The sequence below is a fragment of the Polypterus senegalus genome, chromosome 2 (assembly GCF_016835505.1).
Source record: "Polypterus senegalus isolate Bchr_013 chromosome 2, ASM1683550v1, whole genome shotgun sequence".
NCBI classification, from domain to species: Eukaryota; Metazoa; Chordata; class Cladistia; order Polypteriformes; family Polypteridae; genus Polypterus; species Polypterus senegalus.
This window is the reverse complement of record NC_053155.1, coordinates 262,761,895-262,783,070: the sequence shown is the minus strand read 5'-3', so window position 1 is coordinate 262,783,070 and position 21,176 is coordinate 262,761,895. Positions and strand designations below refer to the sequence as shown.

The following is a 21,176-nucleotide window of genomic DNA, read 5'->3' as shown; positions in this document are numbered from 1 at the left end:
AATTAACTCAAAACACCTGCAAAAGCCTTTAAATGGTCTCTCAGTCTAGTTTTGTAGGCTACACAATCATGGGGAAGACTGCTGACTTGACAGTTGTCCAAAAGACAACCATTGACACCTTGCACAAGGAGGACAAGACACAAAAGGTCATTGCTAAAGAGGTTGGCTGTTCACAGAGCTCTGTGTCCAAGCACATTAATAGAGAGGTGAAGGGAAGGACAAGATGTGGTAGAAATAATTGTACAAGCAATAGGGATAACCCTGGAGAGGATTGGGAAACAAAACCCATTCAAAACTGTGGGGGAGATTCACAAAGAGTGGACTGCATCTAGAGTCAGTACTTCAAGAACCACCACGCACAGACGTATGCAAGACATGGGTTTCAGCTGTCGCATTCCTTGTGTCAAGCCACTCTTGAACAAGAGACAGAGTCAGAAGCGTCTCGCCTGGGCTAAAGACAAAAAGGACTGGACTGCTGCTGAGTGGTCCAAAGTTATGTTCTCTGATGAAAGTAAATTTTGCATTTCCTTTGGAAATCAAGGTCCCAGAGTCTGGAGGAAGAGAGGAGAGGCACAGAATCCACGTTGCTTGAGGTCCAGTGTAAAGTTTCCACAGTCAGTGATGGTTTGGGGTGCCATGTCATTTGCTGGTGTTGGTCCATTATATTTTCTGAGGTCCAAGGTCAACACAGCTGTCTACCAGGAACTTTTAGAGCACTTCATGCTTCCTGCTGCTGATGAACTTTATGGAGATGCAGATTTCATTTTCCAACAGGACCTGGCACCTGCACAAAGTGCCAAAACTACCAGTACCTGGTTTAAGGACCATGGTATCCCTGTTCTTGATTGGCCAGCAAACTCGCCTGACCTTAACCCCATAGAAAATCTATGGGGTATTGTGAAGAGGAAGATGCAATACGCCAGACCCAACAATTCAGAAGAGCTGAAGGCCACTATCAGAGCAACATGGGCTCTCATAACAACATCTGAGCAGTGCCACAGACTGATCGACTCCATGCCACGCCGCATTGCTGCAGTAATCCAGGCCAAAGGAGCCCCAACTATATATTGAATGCTGTACATGCTCATACTTTTCATGTTCATACCTTTCAGTTGGCCAACATTTCTAAAAATCCTTTTTTTGCATTGCTCTTAATTGATATTCTAATTTTCCGAGATACTGAATTTGGGACTTTCATTAGTTGTTAGTTATAATTATCAAAATTAAAAGAAATAAACATTTGAAATACATCAGTCTCTGTGTAATGAATGAATCTAATATAGAAGTTTCACTTTTTGAACGGAATTACTGAAATAAATCAACTTTGTCATGATATTCTAATTTTATGACCGGCACCTGTATATTGCCGTAAGCTTTCTTCTAAGATACTAGAATAATGTGTTCTTGAACACATGTGTTGGCTTTGATAATACAGCATTTTGCAAAAAGACAAATCCTCACAGTACTATAGAAGACATAATGCAGGATTCTCACAAAAAAGTCAAAATGTGTCCTCTGCCAGCCAGAATATTAATAAAAACATAAATGTTTCTAAAATGGTTACCTTGGCGATGGTTGGCGTACACAAAAATGCACACTTGAGAACTTGAAGCATTAGATCAATTTTGATGAGGGCAGGCCATTCAACCCAACACAGTTTGCCAATTCCAATCACGCAGTCCACTCAAATGAACATTGAGTTGAGTCTTGAAAGCTCTGGAAGTGCCGGTCTTTAATGTGTTAGTTGGTCACTTGTTCCATGAGTCTGTAGTTCTCAGTGGAAAAAAAATTCTAACATTTCTTTGAAAGTTTCCATCTGTTTTCCTGTGTGGCATCGGAACCCCCTGCAGATTTTGTGTTTTTACTCCAACCCTCTTTTTTTTTTTTGTTTGTTTTTTTCTGTCCACCTGGACATCAGACTGTACTTTATTCTTTGTTACTTAGTATTGCCTAATCTTATTTTTATAATTTTTATTTTTCATAAACTTTTCTTTCTTCATCTTGTAAAGCACTTTGAGCTACATCATTTGTATGAAAATGTGCTATATAAATAAATGTTGTTGTTCTTTATTGTCAATCCTAATATAACCCATTGTAAACCAGTAAGGAAAAGCAGTGGGGCAAAATTACAGACAATATAAAAATGTAACTGTAGCTGTGTTTCATCAGTGCTCCTACAGCTACTGGAAATCTTTAGGAAATAATTATGACACACCCACAAGAAACCCAGTCAAAGTATCGTCATTTTTACATTTCACAGATAATGAAATAAAATTAACAATAAATACAAAACATAACTCCTTATTTATAACACATTCACATTTACAGTATTTATGATGCAGTTTCACGTTTATATATCTTAGTTATGTTTCTTTATGTTATTGCACTGATTACTATTTACACAAAACAAGGAGAACCAGGGACATTTACGAAACATGAAAAGTAAAACATAACAAGATTAAAATATTAAAAATGTAAAGGAATGCAATTTAGCACACAACTTGGATTAAGTCTGGCACGGGTTTCAGACTAAAAAAAATCTAAAACAACAGGGACAGGCAAAAAGTACAAGAAACAGAAACACTAAACAGATGGCTTTTAGAAGGCTATTAAGTCCAATGCTAGAGCACTGCTTACACTCACTGCTCCGTATTTATTTGTTATTACCATATTATCACATGACTACTTTAAAATTAGTGCTGCTCAGCAACTCAACTAGATGGGAGGGATTGGGGTAAAGAGGGGCCAAGGAATGAGCTCAGGTGCACACCTGACACAGTTAGCCATAAATGTTAAGAAAGCATTTTAAGAGAGTAGTTTGCAACTTGTTTCACTAATGAGAAAGCAGAAAAGCTTTAAGTAACAAGTGTCAAATCAGATTGATCCCAACATCTTTATCATATGTAATGTCTGACTGACTTCATTCATCTAACAGTAAGCCATCTCTAACATGTCAAGTATACACCAAATTAAATGAAGCTGACATAATATCCAAAATACTGTGTATTGCTATGTCTGCGCAAAGCCCACAACTGAAAATTATAAACTCATGTTTTGTTGTATTGAAGAAGATTTTACAGTATGCTCAAGGAATAAAGTTATGTTGGCTAGTGCTTACTCACTTTAATTAAATTTCAAAGAGAGAATACCAAATGAAAATTAAAAAAATACAATAAGAAAAGTAGATACTCAACATCCGAAAAAGCACCTCATTTTAAAGAGAAGGCAAAAATCCAAAACACAAACAGCTTGTCAATTCGACAACTTTCATACTAAAGGCGAGAGACACAGTGGTTAGCAGTTCTGTCTAAACCACCAGGTACTTGGATTCAATTCTCAACTCTTTGTGTGTAAAGTCTGTACATTCTCCTAGAGTCTACACTGTGCTGTTTGTCTCCCCATTCCCAAGGCAAGTATGTGCTGTTCTTTGGTGGCTCTGAGTAATGGAGCGTGCCCTGTGACAGACTGGCTCCATGGCAGCTGATTTAGAAAACAGAATATAAGGACTTCATTTATTATTGTAGTGATAAAGACCGTAAAGTACAGCATTAAAATAAAGCTGCAAGGCAAATTCTTCACAATCTTGTTTAAAATTGTATTAATTGTTTTAATGGCTGTTGCAAAGAATTTTTACATAACATTTTTATTACTCTTTAATTTAAAATTGTCTTTTGTATCAGTATACTGCTGCTGGATTAATTGAATTTCCCCTTGGGATTAATGAAGTATCTATCTAACTATCTATCTATCTATCGAAACAGTGTTCTCCAGTTTGAATTTTCAGAGCATCTCCTGCACAATTTAGAGTGGTTTGAGGTTACATAAATATATGGAAATAAAGCCAGTAAAAGAATTAAAATGATTAGGGTCATGCTTTCCTTGAGAGTTTGAGGACATATTAAAACTTGTTTATAAGAGATAAGAAAACAGTTTGGATTGTTAAAGTAGAAATTTGGCAGGGGCCTATTATTAATTTAAAATATGATAATATCCTAACATACTAGGGTATATTGGGTGTAAGGATGGAGTCACCCATGGATTTGATGCCAGTGTAATGCGCATACACACACACACACACACACACACACACACACACACATCAGCACAACTCAACAGCACTACAATATTTTTTGTCATAATTTTCTTCTCAATCTTTAATTCCAGTATTTACATTCAAGGATACAAAGTGCATATACATTACAGGAAAATTTTCATTATTTATTATGCAATAAATATTCAAATATCAAAAGATATCACTATTGAATATGATTTTAGGAAAAAAGCTGTTTTGTGGATGCAGAAGTGACACACAACTCATTGTAAAGGACAAATGTAATGCTTACAGGCTTAACCCAAATAACCAGTGAAGGTGGACCTACTTGCTATTATTTTGGGGTCGCAGGGGGCCTGAGCCTATTCACAGCTATTTAATTTTTTGATAAGCTATACAGGCTGTGAAGTTGAACTATTCAATCTCAGTAGAAAAGTACCCTTCATCCACCTTGGGCTGTGTGAGAGTTCCTAGTTTTAGCATATTTAAGAAAAGACGGCATAAAGAAAACATTTTCCAATGCAGGAAAAAGCAAGTACAGGAACTAACAATGATTTTCATTTCTGAACAGACAAGAAGAATGAGTATGTTTCTGGATTTAATGTAAATAGCTTTGCAGCATTGCATACAGAGCATCTGCTTTATGCTTTACACTTTAATAATGACCGGAAAAATCACTTGGTTATGTTCAGCTGTCAGAGGTTAGCTTATTCTTTCAAATATACATTACAACAAATTGATATTTAGTCACAGTAATGAGACCAAAAATTGCTAAACAGGTGCAGAGCTGAATTTAATGTTTTGCAGCCAAGATAGCTTCATAAAAATTCTAAAGTTTGGAAATTATTATCACAAAGCTACAAAAACGTATAGAGTATAGAGACAAAATCCATCCATCTATTATCCAACCCGCTATATCCTAACTACAGGGTCACGGGGGTCTGCTGGAGCCAATCCCAGCCAACACAGGGTGCAAGGCAGGAAACAAACCCTGGGAAGGACGCTAGCCCACCGTAGTATAGAAACAATACAGAATATTAAATATACAAGTAGTCCCCAGGTTACGGACATCCGACCTACGACTTACGAACGAGGCCGTAGCTGTGACGCATGTGCCTCAGTAACTGCTGCTCTGTCATCTTCGGCCTGGGGATGCTGCAAGCGGTGGCTGGACGGAGGCTGGAGGGGGATGATTTTGCTGCCTGCACAGTGTAGTGTCCCTCGGGCGGCTCCCGGCGGCAAGCGATTTCACTGCCCGCCCACCACACACGGCTACCCTGTTTGTTCTCGGTGGGCGGCTGGTAAAGATGCAAGCGGTGGCTGGATGGAGGCTGGAGGGGGACAATTTTGCATCTCACGCAGTGTAGGGTCCTTCCGGCGGCTCCCAGTGGCAAATGGTTTCACTGCCCGCCCACCATACACGGCTGCCCCGTTCGTTCTCGGTGGGTGGCTTGTAATGCTGGCCAGCGGTGACCCTGTTGTGGCTGAACGGAGGTCATTGAGGGTGAATGCGGCAGCAGGGAGTAGCATTGTAGTGTGCATCGGATGGCTGCCTATTGAATGGGGGCGATTCACTACCTGCCTTTGGCTGCACCATGTTCGTTCTCGGTGGGCGGACACTGCAGGCAGCATACTGTAGTGGAGGTGGCTGTGAGATGGGCTGGTGATGAACAACCTGTCGATGACTCCATTCATTCTCAATAGCAAGCCTGCTTGTACTGTTACGTACACAGCAGGAAGTTGTCTCTTGTCAATACATCAGACGTGTTGACAACTGGTGCCTTAAATTCATCATTAAATATGGGGGTCTTCCCAGACTGTCTTAAGACTGCTGTAGTTAAACCCCTACTCAAGAAAAGTAATCTTGACCCCTCAGCTTTTGAAAATTTTAGACACATCTCTAACCTGCCCTTCTTAAGTAAAATTCTAGAGAAGGCAGTCATTATGCAGTTAAATGACCACCTCAATAAACATGCTATTCTTGATAAATTTCAGTCAGGTTTTAGAACAAATCACAGCACAGAAACTGCACTCGTTAAAGTAGTAAATGACTTGCGGGTAAATGCAGACAGAGGCCATTTATCTGTTCTCATCCTCCTCAATCTGAGTGCCGTATTTGACACCATTGATCATAATATTCTTAGAAATCACCTTAGACAATGGGTGGGCCTCTCTGGCAGTATCTTAAATTTGTTTGAATCCTACCTGGCAGGGAGAAAATTCTTTGTTAGTTGTGGTAATCACAACTCAAAGACACATGATATTCTATATGGTGTTCCACAAGGCTCTATCCTGGGTCTGCTGCTCTTCTCAATCTACATGCTTCCGTTAGGTCAGATTATCTGAGGGCACAACGTGAGTTACTACAGCTATGCTGATGACACACAGCTGTATTTATCAATAGCACCTGATGACCCCGACTCTTTCGATTCACTAACACAATGTCTTACTGGTATTTCTGAATGGATGAATAGTAATTTTCTCAAGCTAAATAAAGAGAAAACTGAAATTTTAGTGATTGGCAATAATGGACTCAATGAGGTTATCAGAAATAAACTTGATGCATTAGGATTAAAAGTTAAGACGGAAGTAAAAAACTTAGGGGTAACTGTTGACTGTAATCTAAATTTTAAATTGCATATTCATCAGACCACTAGGACAGCATTTTTTCACTTAAGAAACATAGAAAAAGTTAGACCTCTTATATCATTGAAAGATGCTGAGAAATTAATTTTGTTTTCAGTTGACTAGATTACTGTAACGCACTCCTCTCAGGACTACCCAAAAAAGACATAAATCATTTGCAACAAGTGCAGAATGCAGCTGCTAGAATCCTAACTAGGAAAAGAAAATCCGAACACATTTTTCCAGTTTTGATGTCACTACACTGGTTACCTGTGCCTTTTACAATTGACTTTAAAATTCTGCTTATGGTTTATAAAGCCTTAAATAATCTCGCTCCATTTTATATATCGGAATGTCTGACACCCTATATTCCAAATCGTAACCTTAGATCCTCAAATGAATGTCTCCTTACAATTCCAAAAACAAAACTTAAAAAAAAGTTGTGAGGCGGCCTTCTGCTGTTATGCACCTAAAATCTAGAATAGCCTGCCAATAGGAATTTGCCAGGCTAATACAGTGGAGCACTTTAAAACACTGCTGAAAACATATTACTTTAACATGGCCTTCTCATAACTTCACCTTAATTTAATCCTGATACTCTGTATGTTCAGTTCATCATAATAACTATTCATGGTGGCTCTAAAATCCGTACTGACCCCTACTCTCTGTTTTCTCTTTTTCCGTTTTCTTTGTGGTGGCGGCCTGCGCCACCACCACCTACTCAAAGCATCATGATGCTCCAACAATGATGGATGGATTAAAAGGCAGAAGTCTACGTGACCATCATCATCAAGTCCTTCTGTGAGAACCCTAAATACAAAGAGGGCTGTTTCATTTATGTTAGGTAGATTGCCCAGAGGGGACTGGGTGGTCTCATGGTCTGGAATCCCTGCAGATTTTATTTTTTTCTCCAGCCGTCTGGAGTTTTTTGCCTTTTCTGTCCACCCTGGCCATCGGACCTTACTCTTATTCTATGTTAATTAATGTTGACTTATTTTATTTTCTTACTGTGTCTTTTATTTTTCTGTTCTTCATTATGTAAAGCACTTTGAGCTACATTTTTTGTATGAAAATGTGCTATATAAATAAATGATGTTGTTATTCCTGCTGTGATAGCATGTACAGTGCTGTGCAGAAGACCTCATCTTAATCTTTTGTCTTCACCCTTCAAGAATGTCTCTGAAACACAAATCTGATGCAAGTACTGGTGATACAGTAAAAAAGAGAAAAACCATCACCATTGAAAATAAAGCAGAAGTAATAAAAAGGTCAGAGAGAGGTGAAACTCCATTATTCATTGGCAGAGCACTTGGTTACAGTTGGTCAACAATAGCATTTATTAAAATAATGTACCTGTCCCGACTTACAAATAGTACAAATTCAACTTAAGTACAAACCTACAGTCCCTATCTCGTATGTAACCCGGGGACTGCCTGTACGTTATACATAGCACTAGCATTGAAAAGTTTGAAATCACCCAGAAATGTTTTTAATAGAAATTGATACTTTTCTTATCACTAAATTGATTTGAAAATACATCCAAAACATGGATAATCCTCAAAATGGCAACAACTAATATAAAATGTATTGTTCGCTACGGCTGCAAATCCCCACTTTCAGCAGCCATTACTTCAGTCTCCTAATGGTAACTCTCTTAGCGCTTAATTACTCATGTTTAAATGGTTATTTGTTATTAGAGAAACCTTTTTCTTTGTGTTAGCACTGGTGAAACCTGTTATTCTGTTCAGCAAGCATATTCTCTTTCCATTGGTTGCAAGCTACTGACATTCCAAATTCTGGGTTAAAAATAGTCAAAATAAAATAGTTTTTTCAAGAATCAATAGTCTGTTTTTGATTTGCAAAATGAAAGGTTAATCCATGTGAATGACTGTCAAGAAACTGAAGATTTTGTAGAAAGGTGTCCACTACTGACTTGAGGGATGAGTCCAATGGATCTAACCAGGACAGAAAAAGAAGGGGAAGGCCCAGCTGGGGAACTGCATGAGAGGATAAGGTCATCAGAGTCTGTAGTTTCAGAAACAAACACCTTACAGATCCTCAGTTGGCTCCTTCCTTAACTGCACATTAAATACCTGTGTTATCTGTAACAGTGAGATGATGACTCTAGGTTGTTGGCCTTACAGTCAGTTTAAAAAGAAATTCAAATAGAAACTGTCAAATAAAAAGAAATGGTTAAAAAGGGCAAAGGTTTGGAATCACCCCAAAATGTATCATCCAATGTCTGTGCTCTTTTGCCCATTGTAGCCTTTTGTTTTCACTGCTGCAGTTGACAGTGGTATTTGGAATGTACTATTAAATTGTATATGAATATATTTTAAATCGCTCATTTGAAACGGTAATTGACAAATTAATGGTCCCTTTATAAAAACATGTACCATTCCATCAAAAAAACTTTTGAAGGTTAGTGCATAAAAAAGGGGACGTTTAGTGTGCACTGCTGGCTTAATACTGATATCTGATTCTATGAAATGTATAATACATTAGATAAGAAGAAAGCTACCACTTGGGATATGCGTAAGCAGACAAAACGTATCACACAAAGGTGCACAATCTGCAAACAAAGGCCACCTTGTTTGTCTGTCAAGTCACTTTTCATGATGTATACATACCTAGACACAGTGTGTGCAACACTAAAATGGCTCTTTCCGTATTTGGATTAAGTTAATTGTCCTGGACCAACTTTCAACAGCACTACTTTGCCACAGACGAGTGCAGTAGCTCTAATCAGTTAAGAGCACAGAAAGCAGATGTATGCTATTTTGAGGGTAAAGCAGGATAAAATCAAAAGTAACACTGTAAACAATGACCTTCTCTGAATTTGAGCACACTGAACTATGATCGAAGAACTGCGGCATACACTGCATAAAGGTTCAGCCCAACATTGAGCTTGTTTTTTTGAACAACCTTAAGCACAGTGGCGTAGCGTAGTGGGGGCGGCCCGCCCCGGGCAGCACTTTTAATGGGGCGGCAAAGAATTACTGTATATTTTAGTCTTTTAAATTGAAATACCTAAATAAGGGGGCGGCGAAATTTTCCTCCGCCCCGGGCGGCTGACACCCACGCTACGCCACTGCTTAAGCATACTGTACTACAAGTACAACAAGACTGTCCTTACAGTTCATGTACTCTATTAATACTTAATCTTGCTACAATGCTTCTCATAAATCCTATTATAATTTTTAACCTAATTTACATGGCAAGTACGTACAGTATAGGCATCAGACGTAACCTACCAAACTGGATCTCTAGTTGGCTAGAGTACACATAAGAGGAGAATGCTCCACCTGGTGGAGGTCATCAGTGTATTCCCTCAAGGGTCTTTCCTTGGTCTGTTTCTTTTTCTGATTTATATTAATGCCGTTGATTCTTGTATAGTTAATGAACTTGTCAAATTCGTAGATGACAGTAAATTTGGAGTGCACTGAAGAGGCAGTAAAAGAAATTCAAACAGACCTGACCATCCTTCAGAACTGGGTGAACACTTAGAAAATGCAATTTAATACATTAAAGTGCAAATTGTTACACTAGGGAAAAGGAACATGAATTACAAATACAAGATGAGAGACATTGTCATGCAGGAAGGAAGCTCTGAGGAGGATGTAAGGGTATATGGTGATGCAACATTTTCATTGAATAAGCAATGTAAAGAAGCAATTAAAAAGGCAAATAAAATGTTAGTTTACATCATAAAAATGGTTGAATTCAAGTCAAGGGATGTTCTGGTCGAACTACAGAAGCACTCGTAAGACCACATTTGGATTAGCATGTGAAGTTCTCTTCACCAAAGTACAAGAAAGAAATGGCAGCAGTTTAAGCAGTGCAGAGAAGGACAACCAAGTGCATCCCAGGACTTGAGGACACATCCTCGGACAGACCTGGGGACCTAATCCAGGTATTTAAAATCCTCAAAGGCACTGATAAAGTAGATCCAGCAACATTCTTTAGGCTTAAGAGTAAATTACATACTTGAGGACACCTTTGGAAATTAAGTGAAGTGCATTAAAGACTGAAGCCATGAAGCACTTACTTCTTCACTCCAAGAGTTGTGGGACTCTGGAACAAACTACTGAGACATGTTGTTGAAGCAGAAATCTGGACAACCCTTAAGATAAGATTTTGGGACAGATGGCTATAAGCTAAACAAATGGTCTTAATGGACTAAATGGTCTCCTTTCCTTTGTAAAATTTCTAAAGTTTCGTTTATTAGTTTTAGACGTAAGGGCATAAGTGAGCTAAGCAACTGGTTGGTGCCTTGCCTCCAGTAGGGGAGCCCAGTCCACAGAGAAAGGACAATGTTTCAACGCCTGCATATTGTTTTACTATTGTATACTTGTGAAAATAACAAAACAGGTGGATGGAGTTTTGTGACCCAGAGGCACAAATAATTACTTGGTTTGAAGTCCAACAGGAAAATCATTTTAAGCGCAGGGCAAAATATGGGAATAGCAGTGTGCTGTCACACAGTTTTGAATGCGAAATGAGTTCTAGCATTATACACACACAAAAAAGAAAGTCTGTCGTCAAACCTGAAGAGTGGGCATATACTTTAGAGGCTCCTAATGGTGCTCCACTAAAAAGTCTTAAATAAATGATGTGCTTTAATGGAAGGCCTACATGAAGTAATCGGTTTGGGAAAACAAGCTCCTCACCCATGGCCCGTTAAAGCTATCTCCTTCATTGAGGCAATTTGGAGAAAAGAAACGGTAGCCTTTAAAACCAGTGGAAAGTACCCTCTGGAGGAGAAGAGAGATGGCACATGGTTATAGACAATATATTTCTGTGACTATTTAAGCTGTTTATACAGTAATAGGCCAGGTGTTGGACACTATAGTGACAGTTAAAACCCTATTTTATCTTCACAGTCAATTTACTTTAATCAAGATAATTCTTCTCTTATAATAGGTGACTTTGAGATTTGTATTTGTCACTCTCTAGGTTATACGTAGATTAATAATATATAAGGGAATAAGAGACAAGGTGTTTTATTTCTGATGCAAATGGACAGCACAATTCTGTTGTCTTTCCCCACCGGTCTGTCAAGTAGGATGGTTTCCCAATTTGTCCACTATACAAGCATTAAAATAAAAAAACTCTCCCTTTCACTTCACATCAATCATTCTCTCCACTAGGCTCTCCTCTATATGTGAGCATCATGGACCAGTTATCAATAGTCTGGGGCCATGTGCTTGCTGCCACTTACCAGTCTAGAAGTGTTCTGACCTCTTAGCATTGCTCCACACCCAATGTTCCACCATTAAAAAAATGTACAAAGACACCCCATACTATGACCGTAAGTACTGAAGGTTTTTCTGCCTCGTCCATAGTCCTCTATAACCTACAAATACTTCCAAGTACAGGCTCAGATACTTCTAACTCTATTGTCCTATTGTTCAGTTTCATGGGGTAATCCATTCTCTCACTTTTGCCATCCCTTAATATACTGTGTCAATCCCACAGTAATATTTAAAGATGTTCTGTCATTTCTGGTATGGTTAAGTATCTAGGGGCAAGGTTGCCCACAATTCTTTGACAACCTGATTCTATCCTAACATGTGAACTCCCCTCCTGTGTACTTAGACTGTAAATGGACACAGATTAAATATTATTCACAGTAAACTGATTTAGAAATGTTGCACATACAGTACGTCCTGATCTTCATGAACCCGAGGCAAGCCTGATGACTTTGAATAAACAGTATACTGTTTAATTTGATTTTACTTTTTGGATTTACTTCCAGTGATTAAAGATTTGTTAAAAAAATAAATAAAAATGTCTTTAAATGTGTATTAATTTAATTATTGTGCGGTTTTGGGTAATGTTTTAATTGTGAATTTCTTCAACCATCTGGTACAAATCTGTGCTGCCTAGCAAAAAATAAGCATTTGATCTGTGTGTTTATGCTACAATTCTAAATCGAAATCAAATTCCACTGGTAGTATTTGAACTAAATCAGAATTTCTAAGATAAGTGATATTTAATGTGAGAGAATGAAGAGAGCAGAGGTAGCCAGCGGGCAGAAGCAGCGTTCTTTGTAGAAATTTACATGGGAATTCTGTGCACAAATTCATTCCACGAGGATCACTACAAGCAGCATTAATCACACCCCGGATAGCCTCAGCACACATCATAATTAACTAAGAATAATATAAACAGTTGATACTGCATTATCTTGACTATTAGCTTTTCCTCACAATAACTTTTACACTTATGTGCACTAAACCTTCTATTAGTTGAACTGGGACCTTTTAAGGAAACCATTGAAACTGGAACAGAACAGGAAATCTTCCTCCAGGGAACATTATCTGACGCATTACTATCTGAATATTCTCTCTAACTACTACAAGCCCATATAATAATAATAATAATAATAATAATTATTATTATTATTATTTGCATTTATATAGCGCTTTTCTCATAATACTTACTAAAAAGGCAAATGAATGTATGCAGCATGTGAACCCTAACTGCCCTCTTGAGGTTCTCCTTGAGCCTTTTTGTCCTTTGTCAAATCTTACACTGTATTTTTTTTACAGTATTTTACATTTAAAAAATGCCTAAACTTATTTAGCTCTTCAGTTAAATTTCCATGAGGCTATACTGTATGTCTCGGATGAAGCTTTGAAAGTGCAAGTTTAATATCTAGAGAAGAACAAGTAGCAATAGATCAAAACAATTAGACTTGCCTCACCTTAGTTGCTTAAATGCTTCAGCTTTGATGAGTGGGGTTTCCACAGAATGTTCAAAGAGAGCCCCTTCAGGACCTAAAAGACATGAATGTTTGTGTTGGTTAATTGACTTACAAAAAACTGGACCACTATTTAAAAGATTGGTACAGTAGTTTGCTTGCCAGTGTTTGGATGTGACTCATATAAATGAATCCCTAGCATTTTAACTTATACTTGATTTAACAAAACATATTGTACAGCAGACAGCAACTTTTGTGCAGTGGTAGCTTGAAAATAGCTTCCTCATAGATGACCTAAACAACTCCGGATACCAAATATCTGACTGTCTTCTCATCACATTCTATGTAGACAAAAAATGTCTGTGCCCTGCAGAAATAATTAACATTTAAGACATGATCCATTTGAAGGCAACAGCTCCGTATGCTGGGAAGGAGACAAATCATAGATGAAAGAAATAGAAGATGCAAATGAGAAAGACAGTTACTAAAAAAAGGAAAAAGTGGGTAGCAATTATCTATCAGAAAGCACAAAAATGTTTTTATTTACATTACATATATTACAGAAGAGTCTTGCAGGACCAGACATGATTCTCAGGATGAGAATGCACATCTGGAGACAACACATTAAAAATTTTGTAGTGAATGGTAGGGATGGATATCCCAGAAATTTAAAAGGCTCTGCATACGAGTTTTCTTCCTAAAAACCTGCCAATTTTCTCCTGTTCTTGCACTTTAAACATTTGGGGCTGCCGTGCCCATTTCTTCTCATGTATTGGACAGATACAGTACGTAAAATAACTACTGAAAAACATGGGGGAACAAAAGGATCTGAACAAAAGACACTGACAGAAAATAAAAAGTTAAAATTGCTGTTAACCATTTAAAAGCTTAGTGGCACAAGGTAACTGAAACTTGATGAATTTACATTTCTTCTTTTTCGCTATTTCATTACTACATGGCATAACAACAGGAAACAGTATTTAGAGAATATTGTATTCTCTTTATATACAGGTGAAATCCCTATATAACGAAATTCATGGGACCATAAAAATATTTTGTCATAATGGAAATTGTAACAATTATGGGGAAAATACATACAGTATATGTGAATTTCCCCTTGGGATTAATAAATTATCTATCTATCTATATTACGGTGACCAGGGTTGCAAGAGATCTGTGATCTCTAACAGCAGCTGCTCTGGTGTGCCTGGTAAAAAGTAAACCAAGGGCAAAGCAATTGGTTGTCCTCTGCAGGATCAGGCTTACTGAGTAACGTGCTTTTCACACGATGATTAGAACATTTAACACCGGGCTTTGGCGTGCTCTTCCTCGCACTGTCCTGGTCTGCCACAGCAGTGATTCTCAGCCGCTGGTGTTCTTCTAATCTAAAGATGGTAGCAAAAGCAGGACAATTGCCCCCATGTCATGGCTCCTATCTTGTGTGCTTTAGTACTGAAGTAACAGCTCCTCATTTTGAAGACAATCTTGAGACAGTACCTGCCTTCTCTATAATAGTAAAGCACCTGTATTTTCTTTGGAAACCTGAATTTGCCTTCCTGTTTCTTGTGTAACTCAGTAATGCAAGCTTGACAATACCTGTACAAATAACAGCACTTTCTAAACTAAAAAAAATTATTTTATTTGAAAATGAGACATTAGATATACCTTTTTCTTATAGAAATACAAGAATGAAATGAGAAGTTAGATGTAACTTTTTTTCCAGAGTAAACTGATACCATTTCTCTCATTTTTTTGTGCATTGCAGACAAAACTCTGAGAAGCGCTATGAAACTCAAACAGTACAGTATCGGCACATGACACAAATACCAATTCGGATGATCAGTGGAGAACTGATTCAGAATTCAGCTACATGTATGATGTTGTACCTACACTCTCTCAACACTGGAAATTCGAAACTTTCTTTAACAAGAAAGAGGCAGCCTGTTGCAGGTTTCCCGAGACTCTGTGAAAGTGTAGATGTGGCATTAAGTATTTTCTGCATTACATTATTATCTTTGGTGGTCATTTTTGTTCAAAAAAAAGTTTGTTATACTGAAATGTACATTTTGTTAAAATCAGATATGTTAAACATGATGTATGGACATTTGCTTGGGTCAATAAAAAGTATTCATTATTCTGAAAAATTTTGTTACTTCAATATTTGCAATAACAGGATATGACCTGTATACTACATGTCAAAATGCGGTGACTATATTCTGGTATGACATGTTTGGCATTTCTAATTAGCCAGTAATTTTTACTTACTTTATTCATTTAGACATACAGTAAGAAAGTGGATTCTGTGATCCTGTTGGAATGGTGTCAGTATCATTAGACATATTTACTGTTTTGGGTATACTGAGTACAGTGGCTCTTTGTTATCAGCATGTTCAGTGGGTGCGAAGGTACGATGTTTAGTTCAAATGCATATTTTCCTGCACATCTTTCTCAGAACAAAAGCTGCCAATTCTTTGAACACAACACATTGATTCCAACTGGTATTGTTTTAAGTGTGAATGACAGAGAACACACACAGCACACAGCCAATGGCAATGCATCATTAACATTTAAAGTATGATCTGGTTTTACAAGATCTTATTTTTCTTTTGCAACAGGTTATGTTTATGTATAACAGGTACACTGAAAATGTGCTCTCAGCATGCACGGTGCACATATATGTTTTTTTTTAGGAGACTTTTTAGTCGCAGAAGGTTTATCCATTTTAACCAACAACTTGGTGTCAGTTGGGTGATGTTGATAGAAGCATTATTGCTCTTTGCTATGTAAAGTTACTGCCCTACACTGCGCACCACCCTTTATGAACTGTTAGATTGGTTTAGAAATGTCATATAAGTCAACAGTCCAATTGTTCCTTCCCACAACTGAGCCAAATTCATTCATGGTTGCCTCTAGGTGTATATATTGTACATCTGACTTTGCGGAACTAACTACAGAGGGAAAAACTAGGCCACTAAAACCAAGCACAGCCTCTTTATTCTACCCGAAGTGTTGGAACTGATGTTAGCAGTAAAGTATAATCAAGCAATCAATACATCACTGTGATTTCATTTTTAAATATCTGTGCTTCATTGTTTCATTTATGTTTGTACTGTATATGGATTAATCTTGTATTTACACACACATATGTAAGTATTAAGCTTAATTATTAACAAAGTCATTTCAAAAACAGGGTGGCACATGAAAAAGTAGGCCTTTTCTCAGTATGGAATCCCACCTTAGTTTTGGCAACAGCAAATGTAGCCACTGTGGAAAGTTCGGACCTGGACACAAATAGGCAGATACAGAATGTCCCGAAACACACGTGTTTATTTACATAGCCACACCACAGTGCACAAAATAATAAAGCAGCTCCTTTTCACTCTCTCTTCTTCTGCCTCCAACTCCTCCCTCACAAGCTTTGTCCTCTTCCACACGACTCCAGCTCCCGAGTGGAGTGAGGCGGCCTCTTTTATACAGCACCCGGAAATGCTCCAGGTGCTCCCCAATTAACATCCAGCAGCACTTCTGGGTGTGGTGGAAGTGCTGCAAGCGAGTTCAGCTCCTCTTCTTGCAGCACCGGAAGTGCTGCATACCCCAGTTCCCAAGCTGCCCAGGTGTCCCCTGGTGGTGGCCACATCACTCCACAGGGTTGGGGTCTCCAGGTCCATGACCCCCATACAATCCAGGGTGGCTGCCCTCTTACATTCTAGAGAAGACACCACCCTTCTCCCGGTGCTTCCCTTCTGGTGGCGCCCCGGTGGGGCAAGGTTCCTGCATGTCTGTCACACCAGGTAAAGCTAGCAGGAAGTCTCTGTGAACGTTTTCATTAATTTTGTTAATTCTGTTATTTGTGCTTACTCAAGAGAAGACAGGCTGTACTGATTGGAGCTGTATATTTGAATTGTGTGCGTGTATTCTTGCAGAGGTTCCTTCAAGCTAACACATGAGGAATTTGTGAACCATTATCCCATTGTGCTTTCTGCACAATAAAGGAATTGCTGATAAAACGTATATAACTGGTTGTGTAAGCAATGCACCAAATCCAAGAAACTTTTCTGTCCACAGCCAAGATGTTGTTGTTTACATTGTGGATAACATGTAAATATGTCCACAGAATTTGAAGTGGTGATTATCAGAACAGATAGGTGTTTCATGAAGGCTGTTTCTACATGTACTCCATGATTTACAGACTACTTTTTAATATGCCACCCTAGAGAAATGCCTAAAGAAAAATCACAGAGCAACACAATGCTGAAAACAAACATGGGTTAGAAGTTTCCAGTTATAAAGGGAGAGAAAGAAAAAGATGTGGTAATAGGAATAGGTATTTAAAGTACCTACATCATGTTTTTTGCTTTATTTACATACTTGCACATATATTTAGCTTGGATTTATGGATACACTAGCAAAATACCCGCGCTTCGCAGCGGAGAAGAAATGTGTTAAAGAAGTTATGAAAAAGAAAAGGAAACATTTTAAAAATAACGTAACATTTGCTTTCTATTTGTTTGCATAAGCACAGTCCTTCATCAGCAATTTTAAAAACGCCAGCAGCAGCGAGTCTATAAACTTAATTTAAACTTACGGTTTACACCGTGCTTTGTTTCCGCAGTAGCTGCAATTATGAATATGCTTGTATGCGTCACTCGCTTCATATTCTTTTGCTGCCTTCTCAATTGTGTAATGCGTTTTTTGTTCAGCGCTCTTTGGAGCTCTTCCTTGTTCTCTACGTACTGCGTTCACAGTCAGTTCACGTGAGCCGCTCTCTTTTGTGATCTTGCGAATATTTACCTTATATATGCAGGCACTCAATTACGTGGGAGGTGTGATGATATGGGACGCAACTCTGCCTCATACGGCGACCGAGCTGCAGGCTATGGCCGTATATACAGTGCATCCGGAAAGTATCAGCGCATCACTTTTTCCAAATTTTGTTATGTTACAGCCTTATTCCAAAATTGATTAAATGAATTTTTTTCCTCAGAATTCTACTCACAACACCCCATAATGACAACGTGAAAAAAGTTTACTTGAGGTTTTTTAAATTTATTAAAAATAAAAAAAACTGAGAAAGCACATGTACATAAGTATTCACAGCCTTTGTCATGAAGCTCAAAACTGAGCTCAGGTGCACCCTGTTTCCCCTGATCATCCTTAAGATGTTTCTGCAGCTTAATTGGAGTCCACCTGTGGTAAACTCAGTTGATTGGACAAGATTTGGAAAGGCACACACCTGTCTATATAAGGTCCCACAGTTGACAGTTCATGTCAGAGTACAAACCAAGCATGAAGTCAAAGGAATTGTCTGTAGACCTCCGAGACAGGATTGTCTCAAGGCACAAATCTGGGGAAGGTTACAGAAAAATTTCTGCTGCTTTGAAGGTCCTGATGAGCACAGTGGCCTCAATCATCCGTAAGTGGAAGAAGTTTAAAACCACCAGGACTCTTCCTAGAGCTGGCTGGCAATCTAAACTGAGCGATCGGGGGAGAAGGGCCTTAGTCAGGGAGGTGACCAAGAACCCAATAGTCACTCTGTCAGAGCTCCAGAGGTCCTCTATTTTTGTTTATAATAGGAATTTAAGATATAGTTTGAGCTGTTAGACAAAGCCCCCTTTAAAATGTAAACATTCAGAGAACATCTTTTACTCTTATGTTTTATTTGCGGCCAAATCTCTCTCATCTCCTACTCGTCTCAACTTTCATGTGCGCATTTACTGTATAGTGGATGCTTTTAGTACTACTTGTATATAATAAAATAAACTCATACATTTATTCCTTGCCTGTCAGCTTAAAAAACATTTTAATACGTGAATAACATATACTCAAGAACTCATGTCATGTGAGTATTTGTCACTGTCCTGATCCTTCTCTTTTGTTATATTTGGTAAACTGACTAAAATGATCAAAAAATCTTGAATAATGGAATATTCTAACAGTAGGGATGTTGCAGGCACAGGTGTAGAGAAGAAAGAGTTGAATGCGGTGAAAACACTCCATTATATAATAGCTTTCTGAAAGCAAGATATATTAATCTCGGTTTGAGAAATGGAGCTGTCTAATTCAAAATTAATCACTTTAATGCAGGCTTTGTTGAGTCTCAAGGGACCAACATAGCTGCCCCCACAACATTTTTTTTCCTACAGAAACTAAATGTTAAATGCTTGGGGCAAATGAGAAGCAGACAGTTCATAGCTCAACCAATCAACTGGGTATTAGAGTGTTTGAGGTTGCATTAATATCTTAATAACACTGAGATGAGTCTTTAAGCCATCAAGAGCCGATCAGTAGTACCGCATTGTCTGAACACATAATGCTGTGTGCTCCCCTGAATATACAATGTGTGATTCACGGATTCAAAACTTATTCACGGGAAATGCTGAGAGCTTAGACAAAATGTAAAGCAATCCAAACTGAACTAACAGTTTTATGTCCAAGTCTGTGACAGTCTTGCCTTGTTTTCACTAATCACATTTTGATTATCTAAGAAATGAGAGGTTAATCAAATAACAATGACCCTTCATGTTTCACATAAAGTAAATTTAATTGTTACTTGCAGAGAATGCAGGAGATGTGTCATTCAAAATCAAGAATTTGGCTCTATCCAAAAAGAACAACAGGCGTTTAAAATAAAATGTGCAATGATTACAATGGACCCTAGGGTGATCATACTTTATTCCTGAGAACCACTTTATATTTCATTACCTATTTTTTTATACCTGCCACATTTTACTATTCTTGGCTAATTTACACTCTCTTTGAATTAATGAATTATAAGCATGAGTAAGCATGAATTCCACCGTAGTATTTTAGTTGCCAAATTTAGATTTGGTCTCTTAGATTTGTTAACCTGACTGTTAACAGTGCAGTTTTTTTTATTTTTTTTATTTTTTTAGGCTGGTTTGAAAGAAATGAAATAGCTTCACGTCCTCTCACATTGTGTCAATTTATTGGCATTTAATTTATTAGCAAGTCAAGTCAAGTTGGGGAGCATGCACTAGTACAGTGCATTGCCACACCCACTACACGGCGAAACAACTCGGGATCCCGGTTTGTAACTCCCCAGGCAGACACACCCACCGGAAATGAACCTCTATCTGTCGCAACCAGATAGACCCCTTGGCCTGGTCCAGCCACTCGGATCCCCAACAATGAGGATCTTACAAGCCGGATCATTCTCAGGGAAATGTGCGACATGCCCGTAGTGTCGTAACTGATGCTCCCTCACAATGAAGGTAATGTGCCTCATTCAAGACTTCATAAGTAACATTTCATTCTTCACATAGTCAAACAAGAGTTAATCAAGGATCTCCAGAGAGACAAAGTACCAAAGGAGTCCAGTCTTCGTCTCAGGTCACTGGATAGCGTCCTTGTCTCGCAACCATACAGTGTAGGAAGACAGGAAGCACCAGAACTCTAAAGACTTGGACCGTCATCCTTTTTCATAGATATTGGGAGCGCCACACACCCCTTTCCAGCGACCTCATGACACCCCATGCTCTCCCAATCCGTCTACTGACTTCATAGGAAGGGTCATCAGAGACATGAATGTCACTGCCAAGGTAAGTTAACCTCTCAACAAGGTCGACACTCTCTCCGCAAAAAGACACACTGCTGATGGCTGTGCCCAAGAGGTCATTAAAAGCCTGGATCTTGGTTTTTATCCAGGACACTCGCAAGCCCAGACACTCAGACTCCTCACTCAGTCTCTCGAGTGTCCTGATCAGAGCCTGCATTGACTCCGCGAAGATCACAGCATCGTCAGCAAAGTCAAGATCTGTGAATCTTTCTTCGCCA

General features: G+C 38.5%; 1 protein-coding gene across 3 annotated transcripts in view; it reads right to left on the bottom strand.

Moving 5' to 3' along the window:
* Positions 1 to 21,176, bottom strand: part of sgcg (sarcoglycan, gamma) — a 525,990-nt gene that overhangs the window by 76,116 nt on the left and 428,698 nt on the right. For all 3 annotated transcript variants that reach the window (XM_039745447.1, XM_039745445.1, XM_039745446.1), the window contains exon 6: positions 13,386 to 13,458. In XM_039745447.1, the coding sequence (XP_039601381.1) occupies positions 13,386 to 13,458 (73 nt within the window). The remainder of the gene's footprint in view (positions 1 to 13,385; positions 13,459 to 21,176) is intronic.